The sequence below is a fragment of the Ranitomeya variabilis genome, chromosome 5, assembly GCF_051348905.1.
Source record: "Ranitomeya variabilis isolate aRanVar5 chromosome 5, aRanVar5.hap1, whole genome shotgun sequence".
NCBI lineage: Eukaryota > Metazoa > Chordata > Amphibia > Anura > Dendrobatidae > Ranitomeya > Ranitomeya variabilis.
The window spans coordinates 71,044,306-71,060,266 of record NC_135236.1 but is presented as its reverse complement, the minus strand read 5'-3'; the positions used below and the strand labels follow the sequence as shown (position 1 = coordinate 71,060,266).

The following is a 15,961-nucleotide window of genomic DNA, read 5'->3' as shown; positions in this document are numbered from 1 at the left end:
TTCCTCAAATAGCGCATCCGCCATTTATTTTTTTTTGGGCGGATCCGCTATTTTCCCATAGACATGCATTAGCGACGGATTGTGGCGGATGGTCGTCCGTTCCATCCGCGATGCGACAGATCCGTCGAAATTTGGCGGACGTTGTCTAGACATTGACGGACATTATAACATTTTTTGTCTGCGCCGAAATGGCGGTTCGCGACGGATCCGTCGCGTCCGCCATTCCATAGAATGGCCGCCTATGGGCGACGGATCCGTCACGACCGTCATTTCGGCGGATCCGTCGCCCCAATCCGCTTTTTCAATTGCGCATGCTCCAAAAAGTAGATGCTTTTCCCAGACAACCCCCAAGTAACTGTTCCGTCAAAAAAACGGATCCGTTAGAACCGTTTTCTCAACAATTGTGATGGATCCGTCGTTCCGTCACTATGTCGGAGGTGACTGACGCCAAACAACTGAAGTGTGAAAGAAGCCTAAGCGCACGTTCACACTGACCACTGAACAGAAAAAAAGCAAAGACCGAAACATAATGATGAAATACCCTGCAGTAAATAAATAGCATAGTGCATGAAAATAATATACGGTACTTGGTTAACATGTTTTTTGATTTAAAAAATGTGAACGTCATCCCACCACTCCACGGTTGACCGTAATTGGGACATCCCAATTACAGTCACCGTGGAGTGGTGGGATGACGTTCACATTTTATTATCAAAAAACATGTTGACCAAGTACCGTATATTATTTTCATGCACTATGCTATTTATTTACTGCAGGGTATTTCATCATTATGTTTCTGTCTTTTGTTTTTATGGCAAATGAGAGCCTAACTGAGACCCCACAAGATTTCCATCAGCGCGTTCCTGTTAGTCCAGGCTTTACACTGGCACTATTTTACTCTGGCTAATGATGCATTATGATAGAGGGTTAAATAAAGCCACCATCTTTATTCCCACTTGAGGCATATAGAAGTCATAGGGGAACATCTGATAAGCAGGACATAGAATCACTTTTAGGACGTTTCAGATGGTCATATAAATCAGACCACAATGCACGGACTGGCTGGCGGCTCTCCCAGTCAGTGTGACAGCCGCATAGAAATATATGAAGCTGTCGCTCTCGTGTCAGGAGACCAAACAGCCAGTCCAAGCATTGCATTTCAATATCTTTATACGGCTGTCTAACTGCGCCCTTATTGAGAGGTTCTTTCTCTTTTGCAAACTGTATGTTAAATGATTGCTTATTAATTTAAACCGCAAGCATGTAATACTATTTGTGCTCTGTAGTGGCCGCTATAGGGAAAACTTATCGCCACCTGCAATGACCATAAAAACTGATCTCCAGGGATTTCTTAAGTCTGAGGTGCAGAGGTCAGCCGATTGCCAAGTCTTGTCTGTTTCTTAATCATGTGTAACACATACATCCAAATATTCCCACTAAAATGACATTAGGAGAGACAACTTGTAAGGTATTGTAAGCTGGCTTCGGAACACCTAGTGGATGGGAGATATGTATCACAGAGGTGGATGTCCTCTGTGATATAAACCTGGAATAATGCTCTAGTACACATAGTACTGAGGGGTTAATTGGCCATGTTAGTGTCAGGTCTTCTTGTGAGCAGCTTAAGACTTGGGGCTAGACGGCTGCTCAACGTATTTCCACCACTGGGTGTGGTTCACATTGTTTTTCTCACACCTGTCTGTGTGTGGAGGTGTGCAAACCTCTGGGATTGTGTGCCTTTTGCTAGAGGACTAAGAAACTGGACTCTAACTCCAGACGGCGAACCTGCACTATTGTATGAGCTGTTCACTTTATGTTCCACTTTGTGCCGGACAAGGGCTGTATTTGAGTTTTTTGTAATGCGGTCTATGAGGACTGAAATAAACCAGCTGAACTTTTAAATAGAAACTGGCAGCAGTTCCTGTGATACCTCATCTCCCTTCCAAGTGAGTAGCATTGTTACAGTATACATAGTATTATCATCAGTGAAGGGGGATCCATATACCCCATCCTGCATTACACCATAAACTATACCTTCGCACATTATAGATATTATTGACATCCTATGATGCGGACCATAAACTTGCCAAACAGATTAGATCTCTGCCTGCGGATTGATAGCGTGGTGTAAGGTCAGGACTAGGGTTGAGCGACTTTCATTTTTTTAAGATCGAGTCGGGTTTTGTGAAACCCGACTTTGTCCAGAGTCGAGTCGAGTGCAGTCAGCCGATTATCGCTAAAAGTCGTGGATCGACCGAAACACGAAACCCAATGCAAGTCAATGGGGAAGCATAGTCGACAGTGAGTGGAGGCCAGGAAAACACCTACAGTGCCCATTTTAATGCCAAAAACATCCATTCTTGTTTCTGAAGCTTGTCAATCTTAATTAACTTTATAATAATAGTTGGGCATTGGAAATTGGGGGTCATTTGGCAAATTTGTGGGGGGTAGGGCTGGTTCAAGGTTTTAGTGGGCCCAGGAATCGTGGACTACGTCACGGCGGTGGAGCAGGGAGAGGAAAGTATTTCAACGTTGCAAGTGCTGTGATCCTGAGCAAGCAGGGGGGCACACTTGTTCGCATTGGCACTGGCACAGGGCCCCTCAAAATACAGCGGTGTGTTTGCACGGCGGGGGCGCCTCCCACCAGCAGCGACACTTTTGCGTACTCTGAGGGGCCTTGTGCCAGTGACGTCGCCAACGAGTATGCCCCCCCACCTGATGAAGGAACCTGCACTTTCATCTGCACCTTCCTCTTTGTCCCTGTGTAAGGTGGTATAACATGCAGGAAGGGGAACCTTACTTTCAGCAGGGTCAGATTCTGGCTGTGTAGAGTGCAAGGGGAATGTAGTGGTCTAGGTCAATGTACCAGCAGACTCATCTAGCAGTGGCTGGGCAATGGGCAGGATGAGGAGGAAACAGATATAGGGCCAAAGAATAAAGTAGGCTAAATGCAGTTCAAAATTGGTAACAGGACAGGACTAAACAGGCGGCATTGCTTTGTTCAGTGGAGTAGCAAACCCAGGAGCAGCAGACACTGTTTTAAGGGCCCAACCACACTAGTAGGCCAAATGCAGTTTAATATCTGATACTATAGGCCCAAAGCCAGAAGGTTGAAGCTCAGCTTTATTCAGTTGAGGGCAAACACCAGGGAGGGGCAGACACCGTTAGTAGGCCCTAACCACCAATTTTTAAAAACACAGCACTTAATGAGAGCCAGAAGGTTGAAGCTCAGCTTTATTCAGTTGAGGAAAAACACCAGGCAGGGGCAGACACCGTTAGTAGGCCGTAACCAAAGTTGAAGGCCAAATGCAGTTTAATATCTGATACTATAGGCCCAAAGCCAGAAGGTTGAAGCTCAGCCTTATTCAGTTGAGGGCAAACACCAGGGAGGGGCAGACACCGTTAGTAGGCCCTAACCACCAATTTTTAAAATAACAGCACTTAATGAGAGCCAGAAGGTTGAAGCTCAGCTTTATTCAGTTGAGGAAAAACACCAGGCAGGGGCAGACACCGTTAGTAGGCCGTAACCAAAGTTGAAGGCCAAATGCAGTTTAATATCTGATACTATAGGCCCAAAGCCAGAAGGTTGAAGCTCAGCTTTATTCAGTTGAGGGCAAACACCAGGCAGGGGCAGACACCGTTAGTAGGCCCTAACCACCAATTGTTAAAATAACAGCACTTAATGAGAGCCAGAAGGTTGAAGCTCAGCTTTATTCAGTTGAGGAAAAACACCAGGCAGGGGCAGACACCGTTAGTAGGCCGTAACCAAAGTTGAAGGCCAAATGCAGTTTAATATCTGATACTATAGGCCCAAAGCCAGAAGGTTGAAGCTCAGCTTTATTCAGTTGAGGGCAAACACCAGGGAGGGGCAGACACCGTTAGTAGGCCCTAACCACCAATTTTTAAAATAACAGCACTTAATGAGAGCCAGAAGGTTGAAGCTCAGCTTTATTCAGTTGAGGAAAAACACCAGGCAGGGGCAGACACCGTTAGTAGGCCCTAACCACCAATTTTTGAAAACACAGCACTTAATGAGAGCCAGAAGGTTGAAGCTCAGCTTTATTCAGTTGAGGACAAACACCAGGCAGGGGGCAGACACCGTTAGTAGGCCGTAACCAAAGTTGAAGGCCAAATGCAGTTTAATATCTGATACTATAGGCCCAAAGCCAGAAGGTTGAAGCTCAGCTTTATTCAGTTGAGGGCAAACACCAGGGAGGGGCAGACACCGTTAGTAGGCCGTAACCAAAGTTGAAGGCCAAATGCAGTTTAATATCTGATACTATAGGCCCAAAGCCAGAAGGTTGAAGCTCAGCTTTATTCAGTTGAGGGCAAACACCAGGCAGGGGCAGACACCGTTAGTAGGCCGTAACCAAAGTTGAAGGCCAAATGCAGTTTAATATCTGATACTATAGGCCCAAAGCCAGAAGGTTGAAGCTCAGCTTTATTCAGTTGAGGAAAAACACCAGGGAGGGGCAGACACCGTTAGTAGGCCGTAACCAAAGTTGAAGGCCAAATGCAGTTTAATTTCTGATACTATAGGCCGAAAGCCAGAAGGTGGAAGCTCCGATTTAGACAGTGGAGGACAATTTGAATTAGGGACTGCAGACAGACTTAGTAGGCTGTCCCCTGTGGACCATGCATCCAACACATTAACCCATTGCGCCGTAATGGACACGTAATCTTCCGTGGCCATGCCTACAGGTCCATGCGTCTGTTGCCAGGTGCACCTTTGTACTCACAGATTGCCAGAGTGCATGGACAATGCGGTCTTTTACATGCTGGTGGAGGGTTGGGATGGCTTTTCTCGCAAAAGAAGTGTCGACTGGTTAGCTTGTAGCGTGGTACAGCGTAGTCCATCATGGCCTTATTAATAGTAAATAAAATATATAACTAGGCTCTATGAACGTTTAAATAGGTTCCAGGGGTACACGGGCAGCATTGGTGTGGTCAGTGGAGGAGTATTGCAAGTAGGGGCCGCAGACAGGCTCACAAAGGCCTAAAATAACAAACAGTAGGCAGTCATGGCAGTTTTACATCGGTTACATGGATACACAGGCAGGCACTCCAGGCAGTATTGTGGTCAGTGGAGGAGTATTGCAAGTAGGGGCCACAGACAGGCTCACAAAGGCCTAAAATAACAAACAGTAGGCAGTCATGGCAGTTTTACATCGGTTACATGGATACACAGGCAGGCAGCATTGTGGTCAGTGGAGGAGTAATCCAAGTAGGGACCGCAGACAGGCTCACAAAGGCCTAAAATAACAAACAGTAGGCAGTCATGGCAGTTTTACATCGGTTACATGGATACACAGGCAGGCACTCCAGGCAGCATTGTGGTCAGTGGAGGAGTATTGCAAGTAGGGGCCGCAGACAGGCTATCAAAGGCCTAAAATAACAAACAGTAGGCTCATGGCAGTTTTATATCGGTTACATGGATGCACAGGCAGGCAGCATTGTGGTCAGTGGAGGAGTAATGCAATTAGGGGCCACAGACAGGCTCACAAAGGCCTAAAATAACTAACAGTAGGCAGTCATGGCAGTTTTATATCGGTTACATGGATGCACAGGCAGGCAGCATTGTGGTCAGTGGAGGCGTAATGCAAGTAGGGGCCGCAGACAGGCTCACAAAGGCCTAAAATAACAAACAGTAGGCAGTCATGGCAGTTTTACATCGGTTACATGGATACACAGGCAGGCAGCATTGTGGTCAGTGGAGGAGTATTGCAAGTAGGGGCCGCAGACAGGCTCACAAAGGCCTAAAATAACAAACAGTAGGCAGTCATGGCAGTTTTACATCGGTTACATGGATACACAGGCAGGCAGCATTGTGGTCAGTGGAGGAGTAATGCAAGTAGGGACCGCAGACAGGCTCACAAAGGCCTAAAATAACAAACAGTAGGCAGTCATGGAAGTTTTACATCGGTTACATGGATACACAGGCAGGCACTCCAGGCAGCATTGTGGTCAGTGGAGGAGTATTGCAAGTAAGGGCCGCAGACAGGCTATCAAAGGCCTAAAATAACAAACAGTAGGCTCATGGCAGTTTTATATCGGTTACATGGATGCACAGGCAGGCAGCATTGTGGTCAGTGGAGGAGTATTGCAAGGAGTGTCTGACACAGTTAGTACTCCAAAAAAATAAATAGATGTTAATGTCTCGCAAAACAACTATAAGTAAAGAAAGGGTGGCATGCTTAGGTACAGGGGTGGGCTCATCTGAAGAGTTTATGACAAAGTAATTTGGCAGTAAATTAGTATTTACTCGTGTCAATATAGGACACTGACCCAGACTACTTTAACTAGCATCATAGATGCAAACAAATTGGTATTGTTTGTCAGTGCCAGGCATTGAATGATGTCAGTGCGTAGACTAAACATTGGTGGAGCTGTGCGAGATAATTTTGCACGTGGTAGAGCACAGTTTGAGCTGGGGGGGGGAACTCTCTTGTGGCCGGCGGTACCATCCCAGGGCCCCTCATGTTACAACGGTGTGTCTGACGTTGGGTGCGCACCACCACCGCCAGAGACACTACATTGTACTATGAGGGACCCAGTGGCAATGCCGTCGACCAAAAGCGGGCACACCCGCCTCTTCAGACAATCAGCACTGTAACGGGTGCTTGCGCCAAGTGGCGAGACAACGGCCCCGTGGGGGGATTTTTCCCATTGGGGGAGGTGTAAACATGTCGTATGCTGGACAAACAGCTGCTGCAAATTAACAGATTGGAACACTCAGTAAGACCAGTCCACAAGGAAGACCTTTTTATAGGAAAGCTAGGTGTCAGCCGGGAAAAGTGGGGCAAAATAATTTGAGATCCAGGAGTGGTTCATTTTAATGAAGGCGAGATCATCCATATTTTGGGTAGCCAGACGAGTCCTTTTTTCGGTTAATATTGAACCAGCAGCACTGAATACTCTTTCTGATAGCACACTAGCTGCTGGGCAAGCAAGCTCCTGCAACGCATATTCTGCCAATTCAGGCCAGGTGTCTAATTTTGATGCCCAGTAATCAAATGGGAATGACGGTTGAGGGAGAACATCGATAAGGGAAGAAAAATAGTTAGTAACCATACTGGACAAATGTTGTCTCCTGTCACTTTGAATAGATGCTGCAGTACCTGTCCTGTCTGCGGTCATTGCGAAATCACTCCACAACCTGGTCAGAAAACCCCTCTGTCCAACACCACTTCTGATCTGTGCACCTCTAACACCTCTGCCATGTAGCCCCCTGCAGCTTGTGTGAGAACCATCACCGGCGCTGTGTGCTGGGAATGCCTGAATCAAACGGTCTACAAGAGTGGCTTGTTTGGTTGCTAAGATTTGTTCGAGGTTCTCATGTGGCATAATATTTTGCAATTTGCCTTTATATCGAGGGTCAAGGATGCAGGCCAACCAGTAATCGTCATCGCTCATCATTTTAGTAATGCGTGGGTCCTTTTTGAGGATACGTAAGGCATAATCCGCCATGTGGGCCAAAGTTCCTGTTGGCAACTCTGCGGTTGTGCTGGTTTGAGGGGCAGTTACAGGCAAATCTACGTCACTTGTCTCCCTTTAAAAAACAGAACCCGGCCTTGCAACGCCACTAATTTCTGTTGGCCCAGGAGAAGCTTCCTCATTAAAAAAGTACTCATCCCCATCATCCTCCTCGTCCTCCTCCTCCTCCTCTTCGCCCGCTACCGCGTCCTCTACACGGCCCTGACCAGACAATGGCTGACTGTCATCAAGGCTTTCCTCTTCCTCGGCTGCAGACGCCTGCTCCTTTATGTGCGTCAAACTTTGCATCAGCAGACGCATTAGGGGGATGCTCATGCTTATTATGGCGTTGTCTGCACTAACCAGCCGTGTGCATTCCTCAAAACACTGAAGGACTTGACACAGGTCTTGTAGCTTCGACCACTGCACACCTGACAACTCCATGTCTGCCATCCAACTGCCTGCCCGTGTATGTGTATCCTCCCACAAAAACATAACAGCACGCCTCTGTTCGCACAGTCTCTGAAGCATGTGCAGTGTGGAGTTCCACCTTGTTGAAATGTCGATGATTAGGCGATGCTGGGGAAGGTTCAAAGACCGCTGATAGTTCTGCATACGGCTGGAGTGTACGGGCGAACGGCGGATATGCGAGCAAAGTCTGCGCACTTTGAGGAGCAGGTCGGGTAACCCCGGGTAACTTTTCAGGAAGCACTGCACCACCAGGTTTAAGGTGTGAGCCAGGCAAGGAATGTGTTTCAGTTGGGAAAGGGCTATGGCAGCCATGAAATTCCTTCCGTTATCACTCACAACCTTGCCTGCCTCAAGATGTACAGTGCCCAGCCATGACTGAGTTTCATTCTGCAAGAACTCTGACAGAACTTCCGCGGTGTGTCTGTTGTCGCCCAAACACTTCATTGCCAATACAGCCTGCTGACGCTTGCCACTAGCTGTCCCATAATGGCACACCTGGTGTGCAACAGTGGCAGCTGCGGATGGAGTGGATGTGCGACTGCGGTGTGTGGACGAGCTATCGCTTCTGCATGAGGAGGAGGAGGAGGGGGGGCGAACACCTACAACCAACTCTTTCCTTGACCGTGGACTAGGCAAAACTGTCCCAATATTGCTGTCCCCTGTGGACCCTGCATCCACCACATTCACCCAGTGTGCCGTGATGGACACGTAACGTCCCTGGCCATGCCTACTGGTCCAGGCATCTGTTGTCAGGTGCACCTTTGTAGTCACAGACTGCCTGAGTGCATGGACGATGCGGTCTTTAACATGCTGTTGGAGGGCTGGGATGGCTTTTCTAGAAAAGAAGTGCCGACTGGGTAGTTCGTAGCGTGGTACAGCGTAGTCCATCAGCGCTTTGAAAGCTTCGCTTTCAACTAACCGGTAGGGCATCATCTCTAATGAGATTAGTCTAGCAATGTGGGCGTTCAAACCCTGTGTACGCGGATGCGAGGATGAGTACTTCCTTTTCCTAACAAGAGTCCCATGTAGGGTGAGCTGGACTCTCCAGTCCAGCTGGAGATCGTGGAACTAGCGGTGGTGCCGGTGGACATGGGTGACTGAGAGAGGGTTGGAGATGGTATTCTTGCCGGTGCCCTACATGCAGTGTTTCCTACTACTAACCTGGTGATTCCCTGACTGCTTTGGCCTGGCGACGAAAGCTGCACAGATACTGCAGGTGGTGTGGGAAATGGTCGGCTTACAGGGAGGGAAGGGATGTAGCGTTGCTGACTAGCTTCATTGGCCGAGGGTGCTGTAACCTTTAGGGACGTTTGGTAGTTAGTCCAGGCTTGCAAATGCATGGTGGATAAATGTCTATGCATGCAACTTGTATTTAGACTTTTAAGATTCTGACCTCTGCTTAAGGTTGTTGAACATTTTTGACAGATGACTTTGCGCTGATCATTTGGATGTTGTTTAAAAAAATGCCAGACTGCACTCTTTCTACTATCGGATACCTTTTCAGGCATTGCAGACTGAGCTTCTTTAACCGGATGGCCACGCTGTCCTCCAACTGGTTTTGGTTTTGCCACGCGTTTTTGGCCAGATACGGGCCCGGTAGATGGAACCTGTTGTGATGTTGATGCCTGCTGCGGCTCCTCCTCCTCCGCTTCAGAACTACTGCCGCCTGCACCCTGTTCCCCCAATGGCTGCCAATCGGGGTCCACAACTGGGTCATCTATGACCTCCTCTTCTATGTCGTGTGCGATTTCGTCTGTGTCACCGTGTAAGCCGGTGGTATAGCGTCCGTGACGGGGCACCATAGTCTCCGCTGGGTTTGATTCTGCCTCAGTACACTGCGAGGGCAATGTTCTGGTCTGAGTCAAAGGAACAGCATAGTAATCTGGCTGTGGCTGTGCATCTGTGCACTCCATGTCCGATTCAACTTCTAATGGACATGGCCTGTTAACTGTTTCACTGTCTAACCCAGGAACGGTATGTGTAAAGAGCTCCATGGAGTAACCCGTTGTGTCTCCTGACGCATCCTTCTCTCTTGTTCTGGGTGAAGAAGACAAGGAAGCGACTTGTCCCTGACCGGGAGCATCCACTGACGATGCACTGCTCTGACATTTGGCACTTTCCGAGGAGGAGGCGAAAGAGCTAGAGGCAGAGTCAGCAATGAAAGCCAATACTTGTTCCTGCTGCTCCGGCTTCAAAAGTGTTTTTCCTACTCCCAGAGCGTTCGAGGCCTTGTGTAGCCAGACAACGAACCTGGCTCAACAACTCGAGACTTAGGTGCTGTACTGCTTTTACCACGACCACCTGATGCTCCACCACCACTACCATCATTACCAGCTGACAATGACCGCCCACGGCCACGACCTCTTCCACTAGACTTCCTCATTGCTTGCAAAACGTAACCAAAGTAACACTATTTGTTACTGTAAAACAACTTATAAGGTGAACTCAAACTTCTGTAGAATTTATATATACCTTTATAGGTGCCTGACACTGAAAGGAAAATCAGGCCCAATGTTACACACTAGGTTTTCTGTGGCCCAATAATTTGAGACAGATGGCACACACAGGCCCAGCACTCAAGCAGAAATGCCAATCTTAATCTCCCACTATTTTTTATTTTTTTCTGGGAGAATTTACCCTAAAAAAAAAAAGGCCCAGTATTACACAGTTTTTTCAGTGCCACACAATGAGAGAGAGATGCCACACACAGCAATGGCACGGAGGCAGACTTGACAATATTTATCTCCCACTAATTTTTTTTGGGGAAAAGGGAGAATTTAGAAAGAAAAAAAAAAAAAAAGGCCAAGTATTACACAGTGTTTTCAGTGCCACACAATGAGAGAGAGATGCCACACACAGCAATGGCACGGAGGCAGACTTGCCAATATTTATCTCCCGATAATTTTTTTTTTTTTGAAAAGGGAGAATGTACCCCCCCCCCCCCCCCCCCAAAAAAAAATGGCCAACTATTACACACTGTTTTCAGTGGCACACAATGAGAGAGAGATGCCACACACAGCAATGGCACGGAGGCAGACTTGCCAATATTTATCTCCCACTAATTTTTTTTTGGGAAAAGGGAGAATTTAGAAAGAAAAAAAAAAAAAAAGGCCAAGTATTACACAGTGTTTTCAGTGCCACACAATGAGAGAGATGCCACACACAGCAATGGCACGGAGGCAGACTTGCCAATATTTATCTCCCACTAATTTTTTTTTTGGAAAAGGGAGAATTTAGAAAAAAAAAAAAAAAAGGCCAAGTATTACACAGTGTTTTCAGTGCCACACAATGAGAGAGAGATGCCACACACAGCAATGGCACGGAGGCAGACTTGCCAATATATATCTCCCACTAATTTTTTTTGGGGAAAAGGGAGAATTTAGAAAGGAAAAAAAAAAAAAAGGCCAAGTATTACACAGTGTTTTCAGTGCCACACAATGAGAGACAGATACCACACACAGCAATGGCACGGAGGCAGACTTGCCAATATTTATCTCACACTAATTTTTTTTTGGGAAAAGGGAGAATTTAGAAAAAAAAAAAAAAAAAGGCCAAGTATTAAGGTACCTTCACACGAAACGACTTTGTAACGATATCGCTAGCGATCCGTGACGTTGCAGCGTCCTCGCTAGCGATATCGTTTAGTTTGACACACAGCAGCGATCAGGATCCTGCTGTGATGTCGCTGGTCGCTGAATAAAGTCCAGAACTTTATTTGGTCGTCCGATCGCTGTGTATCGTTGTGTTTGAAAGCAAAAGCAACGATACCAGCGATGTTTTACACTGGTAACCAGGGTAAACATCGAGTTACCAAGCGCAGGGCCGCGCTTAGTAACCCGATGTTTACCCTGGTTACCAGCGTAAAAGTAAAAAAAACAAACAGTACATGCTCACCTGCGCGTCCTCCAGCGTCTGCTTCCTGACACTTACTGAGCCCGGCCCTAAAGTGAAAGTACAGCACAGCGGTGACGTCACCGCTCTGCTGTTAGGGCCGGAGCTCAGTCAGTGTCAGGAAGCAGACGCTGGGGGACGCGCAGGTGGGTATGTACTGTTTGTTTTTTTTACTTTTACGCTGGTAACCAGGGTAAACATCGGGTTACTAAGCGCGGCCCTGCGCTTAGCAACCCGATGTTTACCCTGGTTACCTGGGGACCTCGGCATCGTTGGTCGCTGGAGAGCAGTCTGTGTGACAGCTCCCCAGCGATCAAACAGCGACGCTGCAGCGATCGGCATCGTTGTCGCTATCGCTGCAGCGTCGCTTCGTGTGAAGGTACCTTTACACAGTGTTTTCGGTGCCACACAATGAGAGAGAGATGCCACACACAGCAATGGCACGGAGTCAGACTTGCCAATATTTATCTCCCTGCAGTTATCTCAGAAAAGTATGGCAGGCAGCTGTAAAAGGACTGCTGCACACAAAAGTGTGGACAAACACACAAGATAGCTGTGCAGAAAGGAAGGAAAAACAGGATTTGTGCTTTGAAAAAAGCAGTTGGTTTACACAGCGGCGTACACACAGCAACACAACTATCAGGGAGCCTTCTAGGGCAGCCCAATGAGCTACAGCGCTGAGGAAAAAAAAATGTAGCTTCCACTGTCCTGCAAACAAAAGGTGGTGTTGGACAGTGGAAATCGCTACAGCACAAGCGGTTTGTAGCTTTATGGACCCTGCCTATCACTATCCCTGCTTCTGAAGAAGCTGCAGCAACCTCTCCCTACGCTCAGATCAGCAGCAGTAAGATGGCGGTCGGCGGGAACGCCCCTTTATAGCCCCTGTGACGCCACAGAAAGCAAGCCAATCACTGCAATGCCCTTCTCTAAGATGGTGGGGACTGAGATCTATGTCATCACGCTGCCCACACTCTGCATCCACCTGCATTGGCTGAGAAATGGCGCTTTTAGCGTCATTGAAATGTGACTTTGGCGCGAAAGTCGCGTACCGCATGGCAGACCCCACACAGGGATCGGCTCGGTTTCATGAGACGCCGACTTTGCCAAAAGTCGGCGACTTATGAAAATTAACGATCCGTTTCGCTCAACCCTAGTCAGGACCAATATGAGTGAATACATACTACACGCACTGCACTATGGAATATGTTAGCTCTATATTAATTATAGGAAGCTTAATAAAAGAGGACCATGCTTTGAAAGTTTAAATGTGCTAAAATTCTGTTTTTGATCAAATGAATATCCTAAATCTTCTTGTCCTGTTTTGCTCTCCAGAGGCTGATCCACAATTCCATCATGCACTTCTTCAATGATCTTGGAACATGGGAAAAGTTTTGCAAAATGAAGGCTATGTCATTTGAAGGGACATCTGTCTATGCGCCAATGAAGATCGAAGAGCTTGTGTTTCTTACTGAAGTGTTATGAAAAATGTCATAATTTGTTAAAACATTAAGTTAAAGAAGAAAAAGATTCACCCTACGCTGGTCCAGTAGTCTCATCAGTAGTTTGTGACATTTGGACTATGGCCATGCAGACCTCTTTCTACTTTGCTGGTAGGAGGAGGTTTGCTCGGTACTGATGTGGCCACTGCACCATGGTCCTGTGGATGGTTTTGCTCAACTACAGTTAAGTTGGAGTCATTTAAAGATTAGCTCCCCTTTCTAAAAACTATTGCTGTATCACAGAGACATGGCAGAAGTTGTGATTGTTGGGGTTCCTGCTGTAGAGTCTCCTACTATTGCTAAAACAAAGCTTAGACTTATTATGGAGTCTGTTGTCAGTCTCAGTGGAGAGCTTGGCCTCATTGAGCCCTTCTGTTTGAGCCATTGGTGGTGGTCTCAACACCTGCAATCCCGCTGATCAAAACGTGACAAACACTTGTTTTCATTGGACAACCCCTCTATCTTCTGTCCACAAGATGGGTGACAACTTATGGGGGTCCTAACAAAATTACAAAATTTCTGCTGTTTTGTTTCTGCAGCTCCGGTACAGACCTATTTGTCTCCATGGTAACAGACTACAAACAAATCTTGTCGTCATACTGCTTTCTATCTGTCCTGATAATCCACCAAATGTACTGTAACTGTAGGCATCGTGGAAGGAAATATGGCTGCAAAATTAGGCCTCACAGGGTTTTGTTTGTGGTCGGTTTCTATAAAGACACATTCTAGAGGCATTGGCCCAGAAAATTTTTGGAAAGATGGACAAAATTGTTCTAACCTTGTGCAATAATTCTGTCCCTTGTTGTTACAATGAACTTTTGCTTCGGTGGTTTCTCCGATCAGAAGTCCCAATGGGTGAACTTTTCACACTTCTACATGGCATTTCTGCTGATCTCCAGTGCTTGGAAGATGCTCTGGAACCCTTGTCATGGGCTTTGTGATAGCCTGCAGTGTGGATGGCTTCACATGTTTCCGCCATGACCCTTTTTATTGCAGAGATTTATTTTTTTCTTTTTCTTCCAAAGTCAAAGCAAAACTCCGATTTTGACAAAGCCACTCCATGGTCACAACATGTGAACCCAGCCGTAAAGCTGAACATGGACGATATGTAGCTCACAGCTTGTTCCATTACCCAAAAAAGCTAGTTACTGAGCCCTCATTCAGACGTGCATCCATTATTCTCTACTGGATCGATTTTTCTTTTACATTTTTTTTTTGCAGATGTATTGTCCACAAACATGTCCATTTTTGATGCTAGTCGTGACATAAGCTAGCCAAATAAAAACCATAAATCCGTGAAGACAAAAAAAAGCACGCAGATGTCATCTGCTCCGTCTGAATAGGTAGGAGCAGCTTCCCCCACAGATGATAAAAATGCACACAAATCAAAAATGGATGAAAATCGGGTCCAATGGAAGCTTGAATGAGAGCATTTTATGACACCACATGGGAGGGCTTCCATTGGCTGAAGTATATCGGTGGCACAAATTGTCAAATTGCTGTTTATGGGACTGGAAGAAATATGGCAGTGACACGGATATGTGTGAAAGGATCGGTTCCCGTTCTGCTCATTTCCTTTGCTCCAACCCAAATCTACATTGTCTTATATTCTACAATATACAGACAAAGCTGTTTAGCAACCATCCATAATTAATCAGACTGAAATCTTGGAATTCATTATTTTTCTCCTGTATTTAATTAAAGTTACGTGTTTCTGATATATTGGTGTCTTGGCTCTTTTGTCACCTGTTAAACCTTCCTGCCTAATAATGTGTAGACCCCCCCACCTGCCCAGGCTTCTGCCTCAAAACCTCTCTGACCAACCGTGTCACCAGGCCTCTGAGGATGTCCTGTACACAGGGGCGTAACAAAGTCTCCCGGGCCCCAAGGAATATTTTTGGACCGCCCACACCCACCAACCAGCTTGTTACTCAGATGTGCAGGTCCCTGTGGCACTGTTACAAACAAAACCCTCTATATATTAAGAGAAATATTACTACTGTATAAGGGCCAAATAATGCTGCCAGACCATGGCAACATATTACTGCTACATAGTGATTGAATAATATTATTTCTCTGCGCCAGCTCGACATACTGTATACCACAGCACTTTACAATTCAAAGGGGACTTGTACAGACAAAATCAGACATTACAGGATCACACATAATTCAGCCCATACCAAGAGCCAGTATCTGTACAGTTACAAAGTGCATAATACCATTGTACCAATACTTAACAGAAACTACTATACCAAGACCAATATGTGTACCTCCACATGATAGTAATGTGCCCTCATACAATAGTAATTTAAACCCTTTGTGCCCTCATACAGTAGTAATGCCCCCTTTTGTGCTCTTATCTGTTAGTAATGTCCTCCTTTCTGCCCCTATACAATAGTAACGCCCCCTCTGTGCCTCCGCACAATAGTAACGCCCCCTCTGTGCCTCCGCACAATAGTAACGCCCCCTCTGTGCCTCCGCACAATAGTAACGCCCCCTCTGTGCCTCCGCACAATAGTAACGCCCCCTCTGTGCCTCCGCACAATAGTAACGCCCCCTCTGTGCCTCCGCACAATAGTAACGCCCCCTCTGTGCCTCCGCACAATAGTAACGCCCCCTCTGTGCCT

At 46.7% G+C, this 15,961-nt stretch overlaps 1 protein-coding gene across 2 annotated transcripts in view; it reads left to right on the top strand.

The window, feature by feature from the left end:
• The window catches only part of CHMP7 (charged multivesicular body protein 7), a 70,925-nt gene extending 55,871 nt beyond the window's left edge, over positions 1-15,054 (top strand). For both annotated transcript variants that reach the window (XM_077262183.1, XM_077262184.1), the window contains exon 12: positions 13,168-15,054. In XM_077262183.1, the coding sequence (XP_077118298.1) occupies positions 13,168-13,205 (38 nt within the window). In that variant the 3' untranslated portion in view covers positions 13,206-15,054. The remainder of the gene's footprint in view (positions 1-13,167) is intronic.
• Positions 15,055-15,961: the final 907 nt, after the last annotated feature.